General features: G+C 41.2%; 4 protein-coding genes across 5 annotated transcripts in view; 3 read left to right on the top strand and 1 right to left on the bottom strand.

The window, feature by feature from the left end:
* LOC136241408 (mitochondrial import receptor subunit TOM70-like) overlaps window positions 1-6,677 on the bottom strand; it is a 47,421-nt gene extending 40,744 nt beyond the window's left edge. Inside the window, exon 1 of one of the 2 annotated variants that reach the window (XM_066032605.1) lies at window positions 6,628-6,677. The gene's annotated coding sequence lies outside the window, so the exon portion shown is untranslated. Of the gene's footprint in view, window positions 1-6,625 lie in introns of both variants that reach the window. The other variant, XM_066032601.1, reaches the window with a different exon arrangement.
* On the top strand, window positions 6,657-11,050 carry LOC136241433 (transforming growth factor beta regulator 1-like). The gene is made up of 6 exons (XM_066032644.1): window positions 6,657-6,915; window positions 9,059-9,129; window positions 9,177-9,499; window positions 9,545-9,747; window positions 10,393-10,490; window positions 10,541-11,050. Exons 1-6 carry the CDS (start codon window positions 6,733-6,735, stop codon window positions 10,923-10,925), a joined length of 1,263 nt encoding a protein of 420 aa, XP_065888716.1. The 5' UTR covers window positions 6,657-6,732; the 3' UTR covers window positions 10,926-11,050.
* LOC136241398 (protein c-ets-1-A-like) lies at window positions 10,927-20,092 on the top strand. Its single transcript, XM_066032595.1, has 11 exons — window positions 10,927-11,055; window positions 11,136-11,198; window positions 11,257-11,478; window positions 11,525-11,882; window positions 17,157-17,255; window positions 17,407-17,613; window positions 17,661-17,786; window positions 17,845-17,982; window positions 18,034-18,195; window positions 18,241-18,461; window positions 19,704-20,092. Exons 2-11 carry the CDS (start codon window positions 11,145-11,147, stop codon window positions 19,995-19,997), a joined length of 1,881 nt encoding a protein of 626 aa, XP_065888667.1. The 5' UTR covers window positions 10,927-11,055; window positions 11,136-11,144; the 3' UTR covers window positions 19,998-20,092.
* Window positions 20,077-21,718, top strand: LOC136241443 (GDP-fucose protein O-fucosyltransferase 1-like). The gene is made up of 6 exons (XM_066032654.1): window positions 20,077-20,239; window positions 20,340-20,434; window positions 20,487-20,776; window positions 20,822-21,017; window positions 21,068-21,298; window positions 21,349-21,718. The coding sequence occupies exons 1-6, from the start codon at window positions 20,077-20,079 to the stop codon at window positions 21,544-21,546; spliced, it is 1,173 nt and encodes a 390-aa protein (XP_065888726.1). The 3' UTR covers window positions 21,547-21,718.
* Window positions 21,719-21,969: the final 251 nt, after the last annotated feature.

The following is a 21,969-nucleotide window of genomic DNA, read 5'->3' on the forward strand; positions in this document are numbered from 1 at the left end:
TGCATTTGATGGGCTGAAGCGATGTTTAATATCCACACCAGTGCTGTGTTACCCATCATTTGATACTCTGTTTATACTAGAGACAGATGCCAGCATAACAGGGATTGGTGCTATTCTTTCTCAGGTTCAGGGCAATGGGCAGTGCCACCCAGCTGCGTATGCAAGTAGATCATTAACTGCTGCTGAACGGAACTATGGCATCACAGAATTGGAGACACTTGCAGTCGTGTGGGCTATCACACATTTTCATTCTTATTTGTATGGTCACCAGGTGACTGTATTTACAGATCACTCTGCAGTACAAGCTATCCTCAATACACCCACGCTATCAGGAAAACATGCAAGGTGGTGGTCCAGAGTGTATGGATCTGGGGTTGGTGAGGTTAACATCGTCTATCATTCTGGAAAGACAAATGCTAATGCCAATGAACCCATGCTTCCCACACCCCAGGAAGGCATTGGTGAGTGTGAGATACAAGTAGCAGTAGTAAGTGGTGGGCCAGCTACCAGCATCGACACGTTATTGCTGACTAGCCCAGTGGCCAGTACCCCTGTCTCTTTTGGTGAAGAGCAAAGGAAAGATACTTCAGTTAGGGAAGTGATCTACTTTCTGGAAACCGAGGAGCTACCAACTGATCCCAAGCGAGCTAAGAAGATGGCAGCTCAACAATCCTTGTTGCTATCATGGATGATGTGTTGTACTATGTTGACCCTAAACGTGATCATCAGAGGAGAATTGTTGTACCTAACCATCTCAGGGAAAGAATCCTTGGAGAGGCACATCGTGGACTGATGAGTGGTCATTTTTCAGGTAGACGTACTTTTAGCACCTTAGCTAAACACTGGCGGTGGGAGGGTATATATGCTGATACCCTGAAGTATGTGGAGAGTTTCCCAGAGTGTACTATTGCTGCAGGAACAGGGAGGCTTTACAAACCACCCTTACACCCAATACCCGTAAGCAGACCATTTCAGATCGTTGGTGCAGACTTGATGGAGCTTCCCAAGACCCAGAAGGGCAACAGGCAAGTGCTTGTATTACAAGACTACCTCACCAAGTGGCCATTGGCATATGCCCTCTCTGACCAGAGAACAGAGTCTGTTGCCCATGTCTTAATGGAGGAAGTTGTTCCTTTTTATGGGGTTCCTGAGGCTCTACTTACTGACAGAGGAACTGATTTACTGTCTCACTTAATGAGAGATCTCTGTGAGTTGCTGGGAATTACCAAACTGAACACTACTGCATACCATCCAGAACGTGATGGCTTGGTTGAAAGGCTCAACAGAACGCTGAAAGCTATGTGGCGGAAGCATGCTGCCAGGTATGGAAACCAATGGGATCAATGCTTACCTAATGTATTGTGGGCATATAGGAACACGCCGCACGAAAGCACAGGAGAGAAACCCTCCTTTCTGCTCTTTGGTTGGGATTTAAGGAGGGTTAGGGTTAGGGTTACACTACCCACAGAGGCAGCATTCCTGGAACCCTCCCAGTTAGTTCCTAGTAGTGTTGAACATAATCGATAGGAAGTGATGTTGTCGCTCTCCTCAGCACGTTAGCTGGCTGCTGAGTCAATCAGAAGCATTACAAGGAAGTATACGACTGGAAGACTAAGCAAATAGACTACCAGGTGGGGGATTGGGTATTCATTAGGTTTCCTGCAGAAAAAACAGGTCAGAATCGTGAGCTTTCAAATCCATGGCATGGACCACACCGTATCCTGTCTAGGAAGGACCCAGATGTAACTGCTTCAAAGGTACATTTCCCCCAAGAAGGACAGATCCAAGTGCACCAGCAACGAGTGACCTGATGCCCCCCAGAGTTAATTATAGGGTATTATTGGTATGGGCCCAAGAAGCACAGCAACGGGAAGGTGCCACCATGGGTTGAAAGACTGACAAGGAAAGGTGATGAATGCTCAGCTGAAACTCTAGTTGTTGATACTGACAGAGGAGATTGTGAGGAGGATAAGTCTACTAAGGAACTGGTGGAAGACATTGACGAGGGGGGGCTAGAAGATGAGGCAAGGATGAGAACAACTGAAGCCACTGGGCTACAGATGGCAAGACCAAGGAACACTTATGATGGATGCCCATATTCCTTGGGGCAGAGAATAACTACTCCCAAGAGATATCAGCAAGCTTGGGACGATCTTTAAAAGAGGAGGGAGTGATGTAACACTGTATATAGAGCTCTAGAAATAATTAGAATATAATGGTATCACGTGTACCTGAGTTAGAAAAGCTTTAATTAGAACAGACCGTGTGGCAGGTTAACTAAACAATATTAACCGAATACTTAGAGATTAACTCTTCAAATCTACATGTATTAGCCCCCGTTGGCTATAACTAATAACACACTTAATAACACATTAGCCCAAGTGTACTGTATTTGCTCAAGTGTACTGTATTTGCTCAAGTGTACTGTATTAGCCCAAGTGTACTGTATTAGCCCAAGTGTAGTGTATTAGCTCAAGTGTACTGTATTAGCTCAAGTGTACTGTATTAGCCCAAGTGTACTGTATTTGCCCAAGTGTAGTGTATTAGCTCAAGTGTACTGTATTAGCCCAAGTGTAGTGTATTAGCCCAAGTGTACTGCATTTGCTCAAGTGTACTGTATTAGCCCAAGTGTACTGTATTAGCCCAAGTGTAGTGTATTAGCCCAAGTGTAGTGTATTAGCTCAAGTGTACTGTATTTGCTCAAGTGTAGTGTATTAGCCCAAGTGTAGTGTATTAGCTCAAGTGTACTGTATTAGCCCAAGTGTACTGTATTAGCCCAAGTGTAGTGTATTAGCCCAAGTGTAGTGTATTAGCTCAAGTGTACTGTATTTGCTCAAGTGTAGTGTATTAGCCCAAGTGTAGTGTATTAGCTCAAGTGTACTGTATTAGCCCAAGTGTACTGTATTAGCCCAAGTGTAGTGTATTAGTCCAAGTGTAGTGTATTAGTCCAAGTGTAGTGTATTAGTCCAAGTGTAGTGTATTAGCCCAAGTGTAGTGTAGTGTAGTGTAGTGTAGTGTAGTGTAGTGTAGTGTAGTGTAGTGTAGTGTAGTGTAGTGTATTTACCCAAGTGGACTATATTAGCCCAAGTGTAGTGTAGTGTAGTGTATTTGCCCAATTACCTATTTTACTGTATGACTCATACAGTACAGTTATACAGCTAATTGGGACAGTACGGAAAATACAGTACAGTATGTGGTGACATTTTGATCCTTCCATGCAAAGTGAATAACAGTATGACAATAGGTATGTATGTATATAACTAAATATCATACGTGGGCCATAAAGTGACATTTCGTTTTGACCCACACAATACTCAAGAGCAAGACTTGGTTGCTGCCAGCCAATTTTTACATACCTTAGTCATTTAGTGCTGCAAGTATTAAATCTCTCCTACATTACTGTAGGAAAGGTTTCATGGCTTGGCACTAAATCCCCCCTACAAATTACTGCTGCACACTTCATTCGTAGCTGAAACAAATACTCGGTGAGCAGTCGTTACAAATACTCGGTGAGTAGTCATTACAAATACTTGGTGAGTAGTCGTTACAAATACTCGGTGAGCAGTCGTCAAGGATTTTGGTACCTGGATAGTAAAATTGGTACTCGTTAAGATCACATGACCCAGCTCACATGATTTATTTGTCATCAGGGAGTGACACAATGAACCTTATCCGAAATTACGTCACAAACATAAAAATGGCTGCTATAGTAGGGGGACTCTTGCGACTTTTGTATGGGCGACTATCGGATATCAAGCTCTAACTAACAGGTATGGCTATAAGGCATTACAATAAGTACAAAGAAGTAGTTTTCAGTTGATTTTCAAAACAATGTTATACCCCTTTTCTTTCAGCTAATATATAACCATACCTGCTGGGTATACCTTGACATCTTCGCTCTTGGCTGAGATATGACCGTTCAAAAATATTCGTCCGATAGTCGCCCATACAAAAGTCACGAGAGTCCCTACTATAGTGGCCATTATTATGTCTGAGACATAATTTCAGATAAGGCTTATGAAGGCTGTAGAGTTTGATTGGCATATTGTTTTTGTCAGGGACACTAACATCAGTACTTTAATACAGTGTGTGTATCATTGTTGTTACTTGAAAAGCTGTAAACTGTTTAAGGTTGGTACAAAACATGTCAAATGGGTATGACTACAAGTAGCTAGTATTCGTGAGTACTCGATCGTTAACTCTAGAGAGTACTCGAATACTAAAAGACCATCATTGTTTCAGCCATAGTTAAAAACAAGGTGCCATTAGGCTTCTCTTAATAATTTTACCAAATGAAACACGTGGATTGTTCCGCAAGCATTTTATTCAAGTTATGACAATATGTTTCCTCCTCTCTTCTTGAACTATCGATGTACAAGTGATAGCAATAAATTCTTTTCAACCATAGAAGTGTAATACATCTAGTGATACTCCACTGGTTCAATGAGGGATCAACAAACTCAACAAAACCAGGGACGAGATTTTAAAATCTTAAGATTAAGATTCCGTAAGACTTCATTATTTAGAAGTGTACTAGTGATCTACAGGCCAGGCTCCTTGCTGGTCCCTCGGATTTAGACTAGAAGCTTCTTGGTTCTTTAAATCAACAAGCTTTTACGGATCATGTGGTCAACCCCATATATGGTGAATAGAGTGCGACACCTAACGGGACTAAGGTCCACGTGTTGCCCTAGGCGACAAGTCACACAAGGACTTAAGTTGCTACACTATTCACTGCTGTTGTAAATTGGAGCCAAAGCTACTGTAAATTGTTCATTAGGTACAAATTGCATTTCTATACCTGTCCGGTTTGTGTGCTAATCAAGGCCCTATGTATACTATAGAAAATGGGACAAAGCCGATCCACATATTGTCACCTGGAACTCAGTACAAATCTGGAGATAATACAACCACATGAGGGTTTTGTATAATAGTGCTTTATTCATGAGTAAGCCCCAAAATCTGTTGGGCAGTAAGGTACACCAAGAGCTATTCTGTCTCTGATATTTTCAGTATAAATATACCAACTTTGTTCACAATCTCAAGCCTCTAGGACCACAGCTTACTACAGTATTAATGAATCAAATGATGTCACTGAATATCCAAATAATCGTTTCAGCACTAGTTCAATTAAAATAAACTATACCTAATGCTTATTGGGCTGCTGCAGGGGGTCACTGCGAGCTCATGTTTAGTAAACTCAAAATATATGAGTATAGTACAATATTTCATCATAATTAGAGATCTGAAGTCATTGAAGGTAATAGTATGTCGATTTGTAACTTGTTCCACAAGTGAATTAATTGGAGTGAATTTATAAGGGTTGAGCTGGTGGCTGGACAAATTTGATACTATTTCCACATGTAGTACTGATTGCAGGTGTAATGCATTTCTAGTTCAGCAAGTCCAAGTAAGATTATAAAAAAACATTAGTAATCGTAATTCTTCATGTTGGCATTGTACTGATTTCACATTTGTGCCCCAGTCTGGGAAAACCGGGCTTATCGCCTATTTAAAAGTATGGACAAACGCCGGTTTTAAGTATTTAGTGCGTTGTAGCTCGCCAATGGTTGAAGCTATGTGAACCAAATTTTCACACGTTTTACACCAATTCCTTACCTTCCAGAGCATCCACTGTGCAAGTAGCCAACAACTAAGTTTCCTGCCATTTTAGATAGTTTTTAAACCAAGGTTGACTGTATCAGGCGAGCTGCAAATTGGGTGGGAGGCGAGGGCCCTGGAAAGCGGGCAAGGTGGTGTTCAAAAATTGAACAGGAAGGCCAAGGGATGAATTAGGCCAAGTTTTGGGCCATTGAGGTCTCAAAACTGGCTAAAATGAAAGGAAATTCACAGCAGAGGTACTTATTCAATACCACAGAGCTGTACAGCCACATCCAGTCATCCCCAGGCTGACCAAAGCTCCATTAAGGCCCCACACCACATGTACGGATCGCCACTGGGCTTAGGAAAAGCAGCAAGCAAAACCAGACCACTCAAGTCTAGCTGATTTTAATTGTGGAATTACATAGTTTATTCATGTAGCTTTGTGTCCTGGGTGAAAAATCAAATCTGCTGACATGGGCGATAAGACCGGTTTTCTCAGACTGGGTCACATTTAAGGAATGTTTAATAGCTGACACTACTTGTTCTTCTGTAATCTGAGACAATAAGGGGGCATCTCCAAACTGATTTTGGTACACTTAACGTCATAATGACGTTAGGGGGAGGGGTTAAGCCCATGACGTTATAAATTTTATTAAAGCAGTTATAGTGTAAACAGCTAGGAACAGGGAAAGTGACGTGATTAAGCAGCAGTACTATTTGTAGACTATGTTTTTAGGTAAAGAATATAACGTTTTGTGCTTCTATTGCCAATGCATTGTTTTTATGGTGTGACGCTAAGGGGGGTTTGAAGTTAGCGTCACTATGACGTTAAGTGTATCAAAATCAGTTTGGAGATGCCCCCTAAAGCGTGCCACTCGGTTTTGAATAGCTTTACAAGCAATACACTCGTGCATCATCACATTCCAGTTCGCAATATAACACCTACCTTACCAGTGCATACAGATCCATAAATAATACATACCCTAAATTTTATCTATGACAGATCATACATCTAGCTCACCTTTTTTTGATTAGTGCACACCACACGTGCTGCTGAGACAATTCGAGGCGTCAATTAGAATGTATAGACTCACGTGAGTGAAACAGTAGCGGGCTGTTGCGGGAGACATGGCAGAAAAGACGATGACAAGAAAACGACCAATATCTCTCTTGACTACTGGTGATTGTTCGGATAACAGTTCTGAAGATTCCGATCCTCATTCTGACTCTGACAGTAACTCATCGTGTTCCGTTACTGATGATAAGAGGCGTTACTGCTTCCTCAAGAGGGCTGCGCGTCAAATGGTCATGGTCAGTTTGTATGGCTACTGTGGTAGTTGTATTACTGTAACCATGGTAGCTAATGATTGATATGGCTTGCAGCCATAACTCAGGGTGTGGCAAGGGAGTGTCATGGGAGGAACTTACTGTAGGTTGATCAATCTGTGATTGTCAAAGTCAATGGTCTTTGTTACAAAACGGTGTCAAACGATTTTTACTTTTACGGAATTACATGTTACAAGCCGTAAGATATGTAATTAGTCCTGTAGTCACTGCAAAGCACTTTCTCTCTTAGCAATTAAAGTATTCAGAAAATACAATAATGTTGCACAAATGGTATTGCGGTATTTTCAAAATAGTTGCGGTGCTCAGTATTGCAGCGATAATATTGAAATATTTCCCAACCCTATTTGAGATATGTGTAATTCTAAACATTTCAATCCAGTATAGCTTGGGAAGATCAAAAGCTATGAGTTTGAAATTTTCACCATGAATGCAGCCAATTTATATTACTTTGATCTATATAACCATGATTTTGAGTACAAACACAAGCACATCACCATGGGGTGGTGGACGTGCATTTGGTATATGAACAGAAAATGGCCAAGTGGGTCGTATGGTGTCTCCAGCCTTAATATTGGGCTCTCAAGACCACCTATGCCATTGAAAATAAATTTATCTGAGCAACTGTCCAAGGCTGTTCATGTTTCTTACTCTTGTTTCAGCTAGCCAAGGTGTCAGAGGGTTCCCAGTGGCTGGCACGTCTCTAGACATACAACCTGAGCATGTGCATTTTACAGGAAGAAAATGCCATTTTCACATATCCGTAGCTCTGACCAGAAATTAACCAATTTTGCTGTGGAAACTCCCTCAGGGTGGAGCACCTCCTGTTTCAAATTTCATCTGAATCCGACCAGCCATCACTGAGATATGTGCCTTCAAAGTTCGCCTTAGTTTCTTCGTATTTTTCTTGGCTGTGGTGTAAATGTGTAAAGTATTGGTGTGTCTATCCATTCATGGTGAGAAATTAAGTCCACTGGTGTGTGCGTAGATCAACGATTATCGAAATTTATTTACAATTAAGGTCATGTAAGAACCTATACCGAGACCTTAAGAAATGAAATCCTGCATGTCCAGCTAAGCTCAAGCATTGCTGTAAGGTGCCTTACATCCAAATAAAAGGTTGTCATAGTCAGCCTATACTCTCGTAGCACATACTATCTCAAATAATAAATAAGGCCATATCCATATGAGATTAACCTTTCATCCAGCTACCACAAGCTATGGGGTGTCACATACCATGACAAAAGTTTTGAGTGACTAAAGTTTAACGAATTTGGCGAATTGAGGAAATTTACCAAACTTTATTTGCCAATCAGCTATTCAGTATATAGTTTCATATTAGCTGCATAGTAGATTCGCCAAACTTCGTCACTTACGGTATAGGCACACACTGTATAACTGCAGTAGTCAAAGTGTCGATCTTCACCTTGGGGCCTGTGACTTAAAGTGTTGATCTTCACTTTGGCCTGTGACTTAAAGTGTTGATCTTCACCTTGGCCTGTGACTTAAAGCATTTCTATTCTGATCATTGTACAGTATATGTCTATACCTTAATTTCCTGGTGCTGGAGTTAAGATTTGAAAGAAAACACAGTGACACAAACATTAGAGAACTGTACCTAGAAGCACTGAAGGTCTGACAGCAACTTGTACTGCCATTACTTATCAGGGTTGAATACTGTAGGCCCACAATAATGTCTTCTTTATGACACATATTATCTTATAGTGGACATGGCAATACTGCATGATCACCTCAGTGCAATAATCGAAAATATCAGTACCGCCCAACCCTAATCTCAATCCATTGATGTATGTAGATTGGTTTTCCCAAATTAGGTCGCAATTATACTTAAAAATAGAAGCCATGTGTAAGACTGTTAACTTGTGTGTAGTGTGTGTGCATGTGCGTAGTGTGTGCGTGTATGTGTAGTGTGCGTGTGGGTATAGTGTGTGTAATGTACGTGCGTGCGTGTGTGTGTGTGTGTGTGTGTGTAAAACATGTGAGATGGGCAGTGCTTGATAGGCTTTTTGTTTGGACGTAAGTAAGATAAACATGGGGGTTACTTCTGTTGAGTGTACCCCAATTAATGGTGATACATTTCCTATATTAGGAGAATTATTGTCTTGCTCAAAGACTGGAGAAAATGGAACGACAAATTGCTCAGGTTACCAGGGAGAGAAAGTAGGTGTGGTAGTGACATCACCATTGTCATGGTAACATGTTTACAGGTTCTTATTGGAGAAATTATTGAAGTATGAGAAGAAGAAAGATGCAACAGTTACCAAGGCAACTGGGAGGAGTAAACCGCCTGTAGTTCAGGTGTCACCACGACAACAGTTGTTACCAAAACAACAACCATTACCACGACAACCAGCTCGAACTAAGCCAGTAGTTACACCATCTCGTATCCCTCGGCAACGATCACCTGATAGTGATGAGTCCCTAAGTGATCACATGATCTCTCCATCACCAGTTGTCAACCTGTTGCCAAGGAAGAAACCAGATAGGTCACTACCAAAAAAGATTCAGGCAATTCCTTTAAAGGAAGATGGTAAATTGTTACTATTATTATCTCTGGTTACCATGGATACTGCAGGGTCTCCAGTTTATCCAATCAATTTGGGTGGTCTACAAGTGGTCAACCTGGGTCATGTGATCCATGACCGTCCATCCTACCATACGGAACGTTATATACTGCCAGTTGGTTACTGCAGTCGGCGATCTTATTTCAGTATCAAGGAGCCAGCTAGCAGGTGTATGTATACCTGTAAGATACTGGATGGAGGGGAAAACCCTACAGTAAGTGCTCTCCTGGGGGCCTATAGAACTATAAAGCCTGCAATATGTGCAACCTCCTCAGTTGTAAGTACCTCCTCAGTCTTGATGGTTGTAAGTTCAAGGTTGAGTTAACTGATTTGTATCCAAACCACATGTAGCATGTTGGTCAGCCCCACAACTACTTCTACATGTGACCCACTAAGCAAAAACTAATTTGCATAATTCTGTTTTTGGATTGAAATGCAATAGGTAAAAGAAATATTTTTGCACATGAGTTTTTGATTGCTTCATTGTCACCATTGCTAAGCTTGCTTGCATGGATGTAGACACCTTGATGAATTCCCCAATTCTTGATGAATACAAAGGTGTCTACTGCATGGACCCAGTAGTGTTGTACTTACAATTGATTATCTAACTGCAGCCTATAGCAGTACAAGTCGCTAATGTGTCTATTATTACTGTTCCTACTAGAGTATTCACCAGATAAGCTGAAACTTTTTTTTCTGGTGCAAAAGATCTATGGTTTTCTCTGTAATCAACAAAGAACTTGAATAAAAGATCAACTAGTAGGGTGATCAACTATTAGGGTATTTTGCTTAGTGGTTTACATATCGTGCACTGCTTAGTTGCTAGTTACAGTACTTAATTATTAGTCACTCCATCTAGTTTGAAGTCACATCAGAGGAGAACCCATCACAGCCAATCAGAGGTTCATCTTCATCATCATGCCATGCAATATTGTTGAAAGCTATTAACAAGGCTCGGTAGGTATGTCATGGGTGTGTACTGTTGATCACGTGATGCTGTTATACAGTGGTAAAGATGCTACAAACACTGGGTCAGGACCAGAGTTCTTTGGTTACTCTCATCCAGTAATAGTTAACTTACTACAGAAGTTACCTGATGTGTCTCTGTGTACCAAATATAAGCCAATGAAGTTCCAGGAGGTATCACGTGCCACAAGCACACGCCCATCGCCAAAGAGTAAGAAGACAGTAGCTACAGCATCAATTAAGAGCTTACCTAGCGTCGTGGCAACTTCTCTACCTGATTTAAGCCCCCAGGACATGTCAACATTATTGTTGAACTCTCTCAAGCAACTGCAAAAAGGCGGAGACTTGCAACTTGTTAGCCCTACCCACTTTAAACCAAACTACCACGTGCCATCTCCGTCATCGTCCGGCAGCAGCTCAGAGTAGCGATTGATATACGGAGTAGTATACGTAATTATTAATTGTGTGTACCACATAATAAATATCGTATTGTAAGACGCGCTACTCGTGTATGGTGATTGTAAGGGATAATAAGTGAACCAGTAACATTATTATAGTAAGTATTAGTGTAATGATATGGCGCGCATTTTAATATTGACCAGTTAGCGTTCTAAACGCAGGCAATTCTTATTATAGCGCATTATAATGCAACAACAACCAGTTCATGATGGACGCCAGCTAGTATCTGAGGCTACTCGAGTAAGTGTGTTGTGTAACACGTGTAGAACGTGTCACTATATCTTGTTGGTTACCTTAGCAACAGATCAGAAAGATTTCACAGGGTGGTCATTTGAAGCCAGACATGCCTGGTCACCATCGACGACCGTCCGATGAGTGTGAGCAGATAGTTCGTAAGATATCAGGTCTGGAACGACCTCCCCCCATCAGTGATGTGCTACGTTATCACTCGTTGGATCAACCAATACGTAACAATGACCCTTCTTTATCGTTGTCTGCAGTTGGCAGTATGATGCAGAAGGTGGGTGTGTCATGGCTCACATGACTTTGTTACCACGATACCACAGGTGTACAGCGATAGTTTATTAACTAATCCATTACTGTTTGTGGATGATGCTCCATCATTTAACAGTTTCCAAGTCACTCCCCCTACCCCAATAAGAAGTGTGTCTCCAAGGGAAGGGTCAATATATTGTAGTGAAGAAGATTTGACCACACATCAGCTATCACCTGAGATCAGTGAGCAGCGACGTATGTCAGCACCATTGTCACAACAACAGAGGAACCTGGGGCTAATGAACTTCCCTAACTTTGGGGCACGTCGGCAATCTGACCCTTCAGTGAACAACGTTCCAACTATTAGCATATCACCCACAGAGGGACAATATAGCAGTTCCCATCCTAACATATCTTCTCCTATCAATAGTAAGTAACTGGTTAGGTGCTGTGTTATCACATTAGCACTCTGTAGTTATTCAATTATGTGTATGTGTGTGAGGTTATGGTTTAGTGTTCATTGTAGTGTGTGTGTGTGTGTGTGTGTGTGTGTGTGTTGTAGTGTGTGTGTGTTGTAGTGTGTGTGTGTTGTAGTGTGTGTGTGTTGTAGTGTGTGTGTGTTGTAGTGTGTGTGTTTGTTGTAGTGTGTGTGTTTGTTGTAGTGTGTGTGTTCGTTGTAGTGTGTGTTCGTTGTAGTGTGTGTGTGTTGTAGTGTGTGTGTGTGTGTGTGTGTGTGTTGTAGTGTGTGTGTGTGTGTGTTGTAATGTGTGTGTATTTGTTGTAGTGTGTGTGTATTTGTTGTAGTGTGTGTGTGTGTGTGTGTGTGTGTTGTAGTGTGTCACTGTGTATTGTAGTAGTGTGTGTTGTTGTGTGTGTGTGTGTTTGTGTGTGTTGTAGTGTGTGTGTGTGTGTGTTGTAGTGTGTGTGTGTGTGTGTGTTTGTTGTAGTGTGTGTGTATTTGTTATAGTGTGTGTGTGTGTGTGTGTGTGTGTGTGTGTGTGTGTGTGTGTGTGTGTGTGTGTGTGTGTGTGTGTTGTCTGTGTGTTGTCTGTGTGTTGTCTGTGTATTGTAGTAGTGTGTGTTGTTGTGTGTGTGTGTTGTAGTGTGTGTGTGTTGTAGCGTGTGTGTGTGTGTGTGTGTTGTAGTGTGTATGTGTGTGTGTGTTGTAGTGAGTGTTGTAGTGTGTGTGTGTTGTAGTGCGTGTGAAGGGGGGGGGGGGGTGTGAAGGGTATGGCCCTGCCTCCGCCAGGGGACACCCTGGCCACCCCGCCGGCACCCCCGGCAGAGCCTGCATGCATTGTAGAATGGAATAAGCAAATATATCCTTCAATGCCTATAGTACTTCATGTCACATGATGATGATATTACTGGATTTGTGAAAAGGGTCCTTCCACACGTCCAACTCTATGGACTTAGTGTATCAGGAACATATGAACCTGAAGTTTTTTCTACCCATATTAAATTATGTTGGTACTTACTATTTACCAAATTTCAAGTCAATAGCTTCTTATCTGAAGTTATGAATTGTATTGAATGTGTGTGGAAGACCCCTTTTCACTAACCTAGTCGCATATTTGGAACACTTTCCATGCAGGAATTTTTTTTCCCTTTATAACGTTATCACTACTAAGGTCACAAATACTACTTGTGATCTCAAGTACAGCCCATAAAGTATTCTATTGTGTGAATTTTCATCTTGACTCCCAGAGTACTGTCTTTCTGCTATCCCAACACTTTCCTAGCTAAGAAGCAAGTACTACATTATCCATACTTGTTGTGAAAATGACTTAAACATTTCAAAATGATGATGCATTATTAAGCATTATTACATGTGGCTAAAACACTTTGATAGCTGCTGGCTCTCAACTGAATTTATTAGAGTCACAGCTATTAAAGTGTTGTGCATGTATGGAGGGTAGCGTGTTAGTCTAGTGGTGGCACTTTAGGCCACATCCTGCTGTGTTAACAGATTTACTCTATTGCGCCTTCTGTGCTCAACTTTTATAAATGTTTGTGTGTAGTGACTGGATCACCTGTATTGTATTTGTTGTGCATATGTGTTAGTAAGCCAATTTGATAACATGATGATATAACAATCGGTTTTTTTTAAGGCCCAGATTTTTCTGCCCAACATCAATGGTTCCTTAAAGATCGCTAAATTTGTGGACCACTAAATCCTTGCACAGAATGTCTCTTCATATAATCTGGTTGCTAAAGGCTGAATGTGTGGTTACTATGAAGCCATTGCCATGCCAATCTCAATCAGTGTGGTATATGTAATTACAGTATGTGTCAATAGTGTGGCTTCTATTTGGGTCAGTCTAAGAACTGTATGGCTTATCATCCACTAGGGAACCTGTGAGATGCCTGAAAGAGATGTTAAACACTGACACCCAAAACAATTCTAGATTCTATTATGTCATATGCGTCCCACAACCTTTGCTTAATATATTAACACTTGGTGCCATTTTTGGTTGCATCATGGCTATGACACATCATGGCTACAAAGTTCTGATCACTTGTGGTTAGTCCCCTCATAACCTTGTGGCAACAGGTTAGCCACTTCATGGTGTGTGGGTGGTGAAGCCATATTAGTGTGGGTGTGAAACCTTATCAGTAGTGATATCATCAACATGTGGAGTGGGTGAAGTTGAAAGTGTTTAGTACTGGTAAAAGTTTACTGGTGGGGGCTTTAGAGCAATAGTGCAAGGATTGTTGAGTGGTGTGAAGATTAGCTTTAGTGAAGTGGTGCAGCTGTTACTGAGATATGTAGAGGGATTATAAGCCTAACCCTTCTCATATTATTAATTCTACTAATGAGACTATGAGAGCACATTTATGAATTACCTGACATCAATTAACAAGGATACCATAGATATCAGTTTCATACCTAGAAAGGTATTAGTAGCTTGATGGCCAGGTGTGATGCTTGTGTGTCATCCAAATCACATTGTGTCAGGGGCTTACCCTATCTCATCATTCTGTACGGAGCAGCACGCCCAATACTTCTGTAGAAATACTCCTTGTCTGATGAATCTTAATAATTTGGCACCTTTGTCAGCCTTAGAAATCGTGTTCAAGCGTTCCGGGTGTCCGGAGAAAGATTTAAAGCCATTCTTGTTATTTGTTGAGCTTGAATATACTGTCACTATGCAATAGCACTTTCGCGAGACTTTCAATGGGAAATATGAAATGACCGTACAGGTGAGTGGCAAATTTTGTTGACTTCTACTGCCTTACTGGATTAGTCTACGAGGAGTACGTTTCGCTTAAACAGTAGTGTAAGACCTGTAGTTTTTTATGAGGATTTAGTCAGCGCGTCTCTACTCTGTTTTTGTCTTTCACAAGGCGGTATCAGTTCACTAAAATCGCGTGCGTTATCACCTTGAACAAGACAAGAACTCACAATGATAGTGAACTGACTACATCCTCATGCAAAACTACAGGTCTTAAGCTACTGTTTAAGTGAAACGTACTCCTCGTAGGCTAATCCAGTGAGGCAGTAGAAGTTGGCCAGTGAACACCCAGAACGCTTGAGCAAGAGTGGCAAAGGTGCCAAATTCTTAAGACTCATCCGACGAGGAGTGTTTATACAGAGTATTCTCCGTGAACCATCCCGTACCTGGGGTTTATAAATCTATGGTGGTGGTGGTGGTGTGTGTGTGCGTGTGCGTGCGTGCGTGCATGTGTGTTTTACATATAAAAGCTAGAGTTGTGTGATAGTAGACTTTGTTTTTATCACAACCACTATCATGTAATATATATAACGAGGTGTATTACTGTTGATTATTGTTCTGGTTATTAAAACACTCCTAAATCAGCACAGTACGCAACAGTGTGTGTGTGTTAAGTGGCCTGTCAAATGACAATTTGATCCTAGAACTGAGACTTGTTTAGTTTGAGCAGTATTGTTGGTGCTGGATGAGAACACTTTTGTAATAGTATATTCTACCACACCACATTCAGTCTGATATATGACACACTTCTGCAGAAGTAAGATTTATTTTAAGAGAGGTTCAAACGTCATTTGGTCATTGATAATTGTGCTAGATGTGTTGATGCTGTGGTCACCAATAAGTAATGTAAACAACTTGATAATCAGACACAACATGTTCCTAGAATGATATGTTTCACTGGACATGTTCAGTAGGTATGACCACCTCCAGAAATGTTAACTGGCCAGTGACTGTGTTTACATTTGTTATTTCTTGGAACTCATTGACCAGTCTAAAGAGATGGGTTGACCTTGACCGGTCCTAAGGGACAGGTTGACCAGTCTTAAGGGATGTGTTGATCAGTCTTAATGGATGGGTTGACCAGTCTTAAGGGATGAGTTGACCAGTCTTAAGGAATGAGTTGACCAGTCTTAAGGGATGAGTTGACCAGTCTTAAGGGATGAGTTGACCAGGGATGGGTTGACCAGGACAGGTTGATGCACAGGTTGACCAGTCTTAAGGGATGTGTTATTGCCTGAGTCAGAGTGTCTACAGTAGCCTGTGACTTGCTGTGGTTGGCGTGCAACCGTAACTGAGATGGATTAACAGTTTGCTACACACCTGTGTTTTTCTGTATTTTATAAGTTTAGCGAACCTTGAAAGCGACCCTGGCAGCAAAAGTACGCCTTAATTTGTTACAACACAGCATGTTACAGGTGTTAGTAGTGACACTTGTTGAAGTGTGGTATATTTGTAGGCATCATGCTTGGCTTCTTTGTGTTGAACATTGCTGGCATTTGCCTGTGGCCATCAACTAATCCTGCCTGTGATGCTGGAAGAGCCGGGAAGGTTGAACCTCCCTCAACTATTACAGCTACAGTCTCAAACAGGTTGACCAGTCTTAAAAGTTCCAAACTAAATATTCCAACTGATGAGGAGAGCATAACAAAATTCTTCAAAAATCATTGCTTATCAAAACACTATATCTAGTTGCTTGTTAGAACCCTTGATATGGGTGACCTAGTAAGAGCTGAGCTGAACTTTTAATGCACCTTGATTGGAAATAGCCACAACACAAGGCATTATGGCTCAGTTTGTAGTGAGTTGCCTCCTGAGCATAGTTGGCTGTTGAGGTGCGATACATCTCAGGTTTTGCTGCAAATTCTTCAAGTTTGGCTAATTTGTTTGCAAGGTGGAGAAAGAGCACTTGAAATAAAAAGTGCTTAGCAACAGAACACCCCCTTATTCTAGAGGTCACCTTGACCAGTGATGATGGTGAAGAACGGTGTCTACTTCTGGGAACAGTTTAGCTCATGAAAATATTACAATTAGCCACGAATTACCATAACAATAAATTCAACTTCATGTAGGTATTCCTCTGGGCTAATTTCATCACTTTGTTGATATGTCAATGGTTTAGGCTAATTAACCGCTGCTGCTCTGTCGCGTCTTCTGAAGCCGCATCAATGACATAATGCGCACGCTTTGCTGTAAGTGAAAAAAAAAAACACCCTAGTGCGAGTTGTTAGTAGGATAAGGTTTTAGTGCGGGTTGTTTGTTAGTACGCGAATTCGTTATCGATATGGCCATGTTATTGACTATGCCATCAGCTTTACCAGACGTGTTTAACACGTGGAACTCTCCTCTAGGTAATTTGTTCTACGTGTTGTGTCTAGCTGTATATTATAATAATTTAAAACTAATATTGCTATGTAGTTAGCTTAGAATTATAAGCTATGGTGTAAGATTATTGCAATTGTTAAATTAGTTCCTAGGAGTACTGTAGGCGAGGTGACGCCGCCAGGTAGCACTAACGAAGATGATATTCGCTTGTTGGACCTGGATCAGCCGCTTGGTAGCAGTACAGGTAGGCTGCACGTGCACTGTTTAGGGGTCATGGTTCACATATTTGTGGTAGCTGCGTATCGTCCTGCCTCTAGCGGCAGGATATGGCTTCTTTAATTAGTCTGCATAAATAATTTTTTAGTTTCAGTTTCAACCACAGTATCTAATTACAGACCCTTCACAATGGTCAGAGGCTCAAGTGGTAGGGTGGGTGAGGTCTTGTGCACAGGAGTATCACCTACAAATTGACCCAATGCTGTTCAGAATGAGTGGACTACAACTATGTCAACTGTCACAACAACAATTCTGTCAGTTAGCACAAGTTAAACAAAGTGGAGATGTGTTGTACTCTTGTCTGGAGAAGTTGAGATATGGAAAGGGTGATTAAAATGTAGTAATCTGGTAGTAGTTACTATGGTGATTTTAGGAACTGTAATGGGTGGAGTGGAGTTTCGTCCAATGTACGACGATAATTTCTTACCCCCAGGACTAATGGTTGATAGTATGATAGATGGTCTGCCATCCTTCCCTCCTTCATTTGATGATCACTCCGGTCAGTCTGTATGCTATTGGATATTTACTAATACTGCTACTATTACTGTTGTTTACAGCTCCCAAGATAAATATCCAAACACCTCCCAAGTCACCACAACAACAGCTATCAGATTATGGCTGTGACATGGACCCCAATCAACCACTGTTCATGTCTAATGTCGGCTGGTTGGCACCTCCACCACACTATTCTAAAAGTATTGAGCACTCTATGGGGGGTAGTGTGTTATGTCATGTACCTTGTGTAGTGGTTAACTCGCCTGGGAATGGAACTGTATCACCGGTAGGATCAAGTCCATACCAAAGTCCAATCTCCAGTCCATTGTCCAGTCCATGCCCCTCTCCCAGTTCTTGTTCATCACCATCGCTACCTCGTAAAGGTGGGACTAGTCCTATACATGCCTACCCTGGTAAGTCAGGCTGTTTATGGTGATGTGTGTTACAATTGTTAATAGGGACTGGACCTATACAACTATGGCAGTTCTTGTTAGAGCTACTCACTGATAGAGATTGTCAGAGTTTCATATCATGGACCAACAGGGAATGGGAGTTCAAGCTAATAGACCCAGAGGAAGTTGCTCGCAAGTGGGGAGCTCGTAAGAACAAGCCTCGTATGAACTATGAGAAACTAAGTCGTGGTCTCCGATATTACTATGATAAGAATATCATTCATAAGGTAATGAGGCCAGTGTGGTGTGAACAGTGTAGTGTAGTATACTGAGACCAACAGTGGCATGTAACCAACAGTTAGTGTGGCATGTATATTGGTGTAATATCATAGGGGAGAGTATCCTACTTCTAGTGTTAAAGTGATATCCTAGAGAAATTAGTGATTTACTGAACTACTTCATACTATTAATCTTGTACAGGCTATACTGAAGTAGGATACTCTCTGCTCTGTAATATAAGTAGCATGTTATAATAGATATCACTTTTAAAAGTAATTTCACACTTGGTTACCATATCCCCCACTTGTCTGGCTATTGTTATTATATATATATATTTAACTATTGTATGGCTTCTGACTATTAAATTAGCCTGCTCAACAGACTGCATCCTCCTGTCACATTCTGTGTAATAACAGGTAGCAGAATTTTGCAGAAAAGGCAAATAGTGGATATTGAGGGTTTTAATTTTGAAGAGTGTATATTTTGAGGCAAATCCAAGTGGACTTCAATTAAGCTGAAATTCGTGTTACAAATGATGAAATAGGTGCAGTAATGGTACAGTTTTCACTATTACCGTCAAATACTGAGTTAAAACTCCAATAATACATTGACAAGCAAAATGTGAAGGCAAGTTACTTTTGAAGAATTGGAATTTGGCTTCTTAGAAATATCCGAAAATAAAACCCTAACCTGGTAAGTTTTGCAACAGTAAGCTGGCATAATTTGCAGGAAAACCTTCATGGTCTTTTATTTTTTACAAATAGAAGTCACAGGTGTTGATCTTTGTGTGTGTGGGGAGAGCCATAGTAAAACTTTCACTGTATGTTAACAATTGTGAACTTTTCTGCTGTGAACTATTTGCAGTTATTTTTCTCACACACTGATGAGAGCCCCTCAACTACCCCTGACTGCATCAACCTAACCAGATTACTAAAAGAATTAATCCTTGCTACCCACTTTACTGCATGTGCACCCTCTTCTGTACATTTCCTACACTGTTGGGTGATCATACTATCATCTCTTACCATGAGACCCCTCTCTATTTAATAATGATTGAGATTTGGTATTGCTTATGAGCAAGTCATGATATCATGCTGCTTGGATCTACCAGGGTGTGATAGGGTGAACCCTTATTAAGTAGTTAGTTCATATACTTGCTATATTATCAGCTTGTCAGCATACTGTGCAATCACTTTGTCCAGTTAACTAGCTTATTGGTGCTATGGTGAAGACATTATTCTTCCTTACAGGTTCCTGGTAAGAGATATGTCTACCGATTTGTGTGTGATCTGGAATCAATGTTGGGCATGACATTCCAAGAGCTACAAATGCAGCTCAGAGGGGATGAGGCCTCCAAGGGTATCAAGATAGAACAGCAGCAACAGCGAATGCCAATCCTAGCTTCACCAAATTACGGACCCCCTAGCCCCCAGCCAAGTTACCTGACAGATATGAGAAGTCTAACACTTGGTTCTAGTCCTATTGGTTCCCCAGCTGCCTATTCCCCATACTCACCACTCAATGCAGGCGGTGGACACTTCTAATACTAGAGCAACTTCACACGTAGCTAGAATAAGATGTTATTTTTACACAGTGTAATTATTATTGTATTCTAATGTATTCATGTGTGTGGTCATGATGTTCAAGTACTTGTGGGTGTCTCTCTTGTTCCACTACCATTGTACTAGCGGCGATTATGACCTGACGGGGAACCATCAACCCATTACTGCGCGGACTGCAATATCCTGGGATGAAGGAGGTTACGTCATGTTCTGCTTGTGTATGGGTAGGTAGGCCGCGTCCTCGTGTGCATCTAGGTAGTCAAGATCAGTTAGTTTGACATGAGCTATTCATCAAGTCTGGTGTCCAGACTATCTATATTGTAGGTCGGTTTGGAAATCAAGCGGCTCACTTACTGGGATCTTTAGCGTTCGCTAAAGAACTTAACAGAACGTTAGTCTTGCCACCGTGGAGAACATACGTCAGTGGGTTGGTTCATAGAGAAGGTTCACTCAACGTGTGCTAATCCACAGGTTAATGTACCCTTCACGGAATGGTTCCAATTAAAGCCTATTGCTGACTATCATAAAACTGTTACGATGGAGCAGTTTATGGAGCAGTTGGCTGAGGACCACTGGCCTCCCCAACAACGGAAAGGTTATTGTAGAGTAGCCATTAATGAAGAAAAGGGATGTGCAATGAAGGAGGGTAACCCTTTTGGTCCATTCTGGGATGAACTGGGAATAGATTTTATTGATAACGTTTACACTGGATTGAGTAATGATGTGCACATTCCCAGTGTGGCTGCTGATTGGATGAATAGGTGGGTGTGGTACATCTTGGTTGTCTAGGTAACATGTTCAAACAGGTTTTCCCCTATACAACACCCAGTGATATCATTAAGGGGAGCCCCTGCTCGTTTCCCATTACTATCACATAATAGACATTTGCACAAGTTGTTAAGATGGAGTACATATATATCGTCCTTAGCAACTAGCTATATCCAGGATCACATGGGCACTAATGTGTATCTAGGGCTTCACTTCAGAATTGGCTCTGATTGGGTAAGCTATGTTATCCTGGTGTGATTTTTTTTTGATATTGGTTACTATAGCAACGGGCATGTGAACATGCTGTTGGTAAACGTAGCTACATGGAGTCATTACAATGCCTGGGGGTATTACCTGATCATGTGATCTCCCAGAGCATTTGTTACCCATCACAAGATGCTATACAAGCCCAAATCAATGAGATATTGAATAGTCATCATGACATCAAGCATGTCTATGTTGCTACAGATGATGTTGTAGCTTATAACAGGTTGCAGTTGATGTTTAGTGATGAGGTGTGTGGTTGTCATGACTACATTGTGCATCACGTGATATATACTGACAGGTCAATGTACACCTGTACAACCCTGAGAGGCCTCAAGTTGACTTGTTCATTCTAGCTAGAGCCAAACAGTTCATTGGATCATGTGCTTCATCATTCTCTGCTTTTGTCAAGAGGGAGAGAGACACCCTTGGATTAACATCAATGTTTTGGGGACTGAGTGGTCATGTTTATACTCCTGATGCTGACATGATATTGTAATGGTCTCAGAGCTAGAGTGGGTAGTCACTTGTCATAGCCCTATATGACTGCTATTTATGATTGTACAATCAGACATTATGAACTCATTAACAAGAAGTATTCATATTGTATTGCTTGCGTGTTAATTAGGAAATGTGTGACTGAAATTTACCAATTTGTGCATTAGAGTCAATATTGAAGTGTTGATTGGCTTGGACTATCTTTGAGATCAAAAGATGTTTGATGACCAATCCCCTTTGGCAATGGTATAGGTAACAGTTGGCCATTTTGTGTAAATCCGTAAAAGTTTGGTTTTGGAGAAATTACATTTCTAATGACTGATCTTTCAAAAATGTTCAACTGGACCTAGTAAGGAGTAGTATGCTATACAAGTACCCTGAAATAGTGTAAACAAGTTCTAATGGGAGGACGTATTGTTGATCT

Source organism: Dysidea avara, chromosome 1 (genome assembly GCF_963678975.1).
Source record: "Dysidea avara chromosome 1, odDysAvar1.4, whole genome shotgun sequence".
NCBI lineage: Eukaryota > Metazoa > Porifera > Demospongiae > Dictyoceratida > Dysideidae > Dysidea > Dysidea avara.

What these genes read in the sequence shown, in the direction of transcription:
- LOC136241433 (XM_066032644.1), top strand. Translation starts at nt 6,733, where the DNA reads ATGGCAGAAAAGACGATGACAAGAAAACGACCAATATCTCTCTTGACT. An exon ending in AATTCCTTTAAAGGAAGATG is followed by an intron (nt 9,500 to 9,544) that starts GTAAATTGTTAC and finishes TGGATACTGCAG; the next exon opens with GGTCTCCAGTTTATCCAATC. An exon ending in ATGGAGGGGAAAACCCTACA is followed by an intron (nt 9,748 to 10,392) that starts GTAAGTGCTCTC and finishes CACTCCATCTAG; the next exon opens with TTTGAAGTCACATCAGAGGA.
- LOC136241398 (XM_066032595.1), top strand. Translation starts at nt 11,145, where the DNA reads ATGCAACAACAACCAGTTCATGATGGACGCCAGCTAGTATCTGAGGCT. An exon ending in TAGTATCTGAGGCTACTCGA is followed by an intron (nt 11,199 to 11,256) that starts GTAAGTGTGTTG and finishes TGGTTACCTTAG; the next exon opens with CAACAGATCAGAAAGATTTC. An exon ending in GAAGTTGAGATATGGAAAGG is followed by an intron (nt 17,614 to 17,660) that starts GTGATTAAAATG and finishes TGGTGATTTTAG; the next exon opens with GAACTGTAATGGGTGGAGTG.
- LOC136241443 (XM_066032654.1), top strand. Translation starts at nt 20,077, where the DNA reads ATGTGTGTGGTCATGATGTTCAAGTACTTGTGGGTGTCTCTCTTGTTC. An exon ending in TGCCACCGTGGAGAACATAC is followed by an intron (nt 20,435 to 20,486) that starts GTCAGTGGGTTG and finishes GCTAATCCACAG; the next exon opens with GTTAATGTACCCTTCACGGA. An exon ending in AGTTGATGTTTAGTGATGAG is followed by an intron (nt 21,299 to 21,348) that starts GTGTGTGGTTGT and finishes ATATACTGACAG; the next exon opens with GTCAATGTACACCTGTACAA.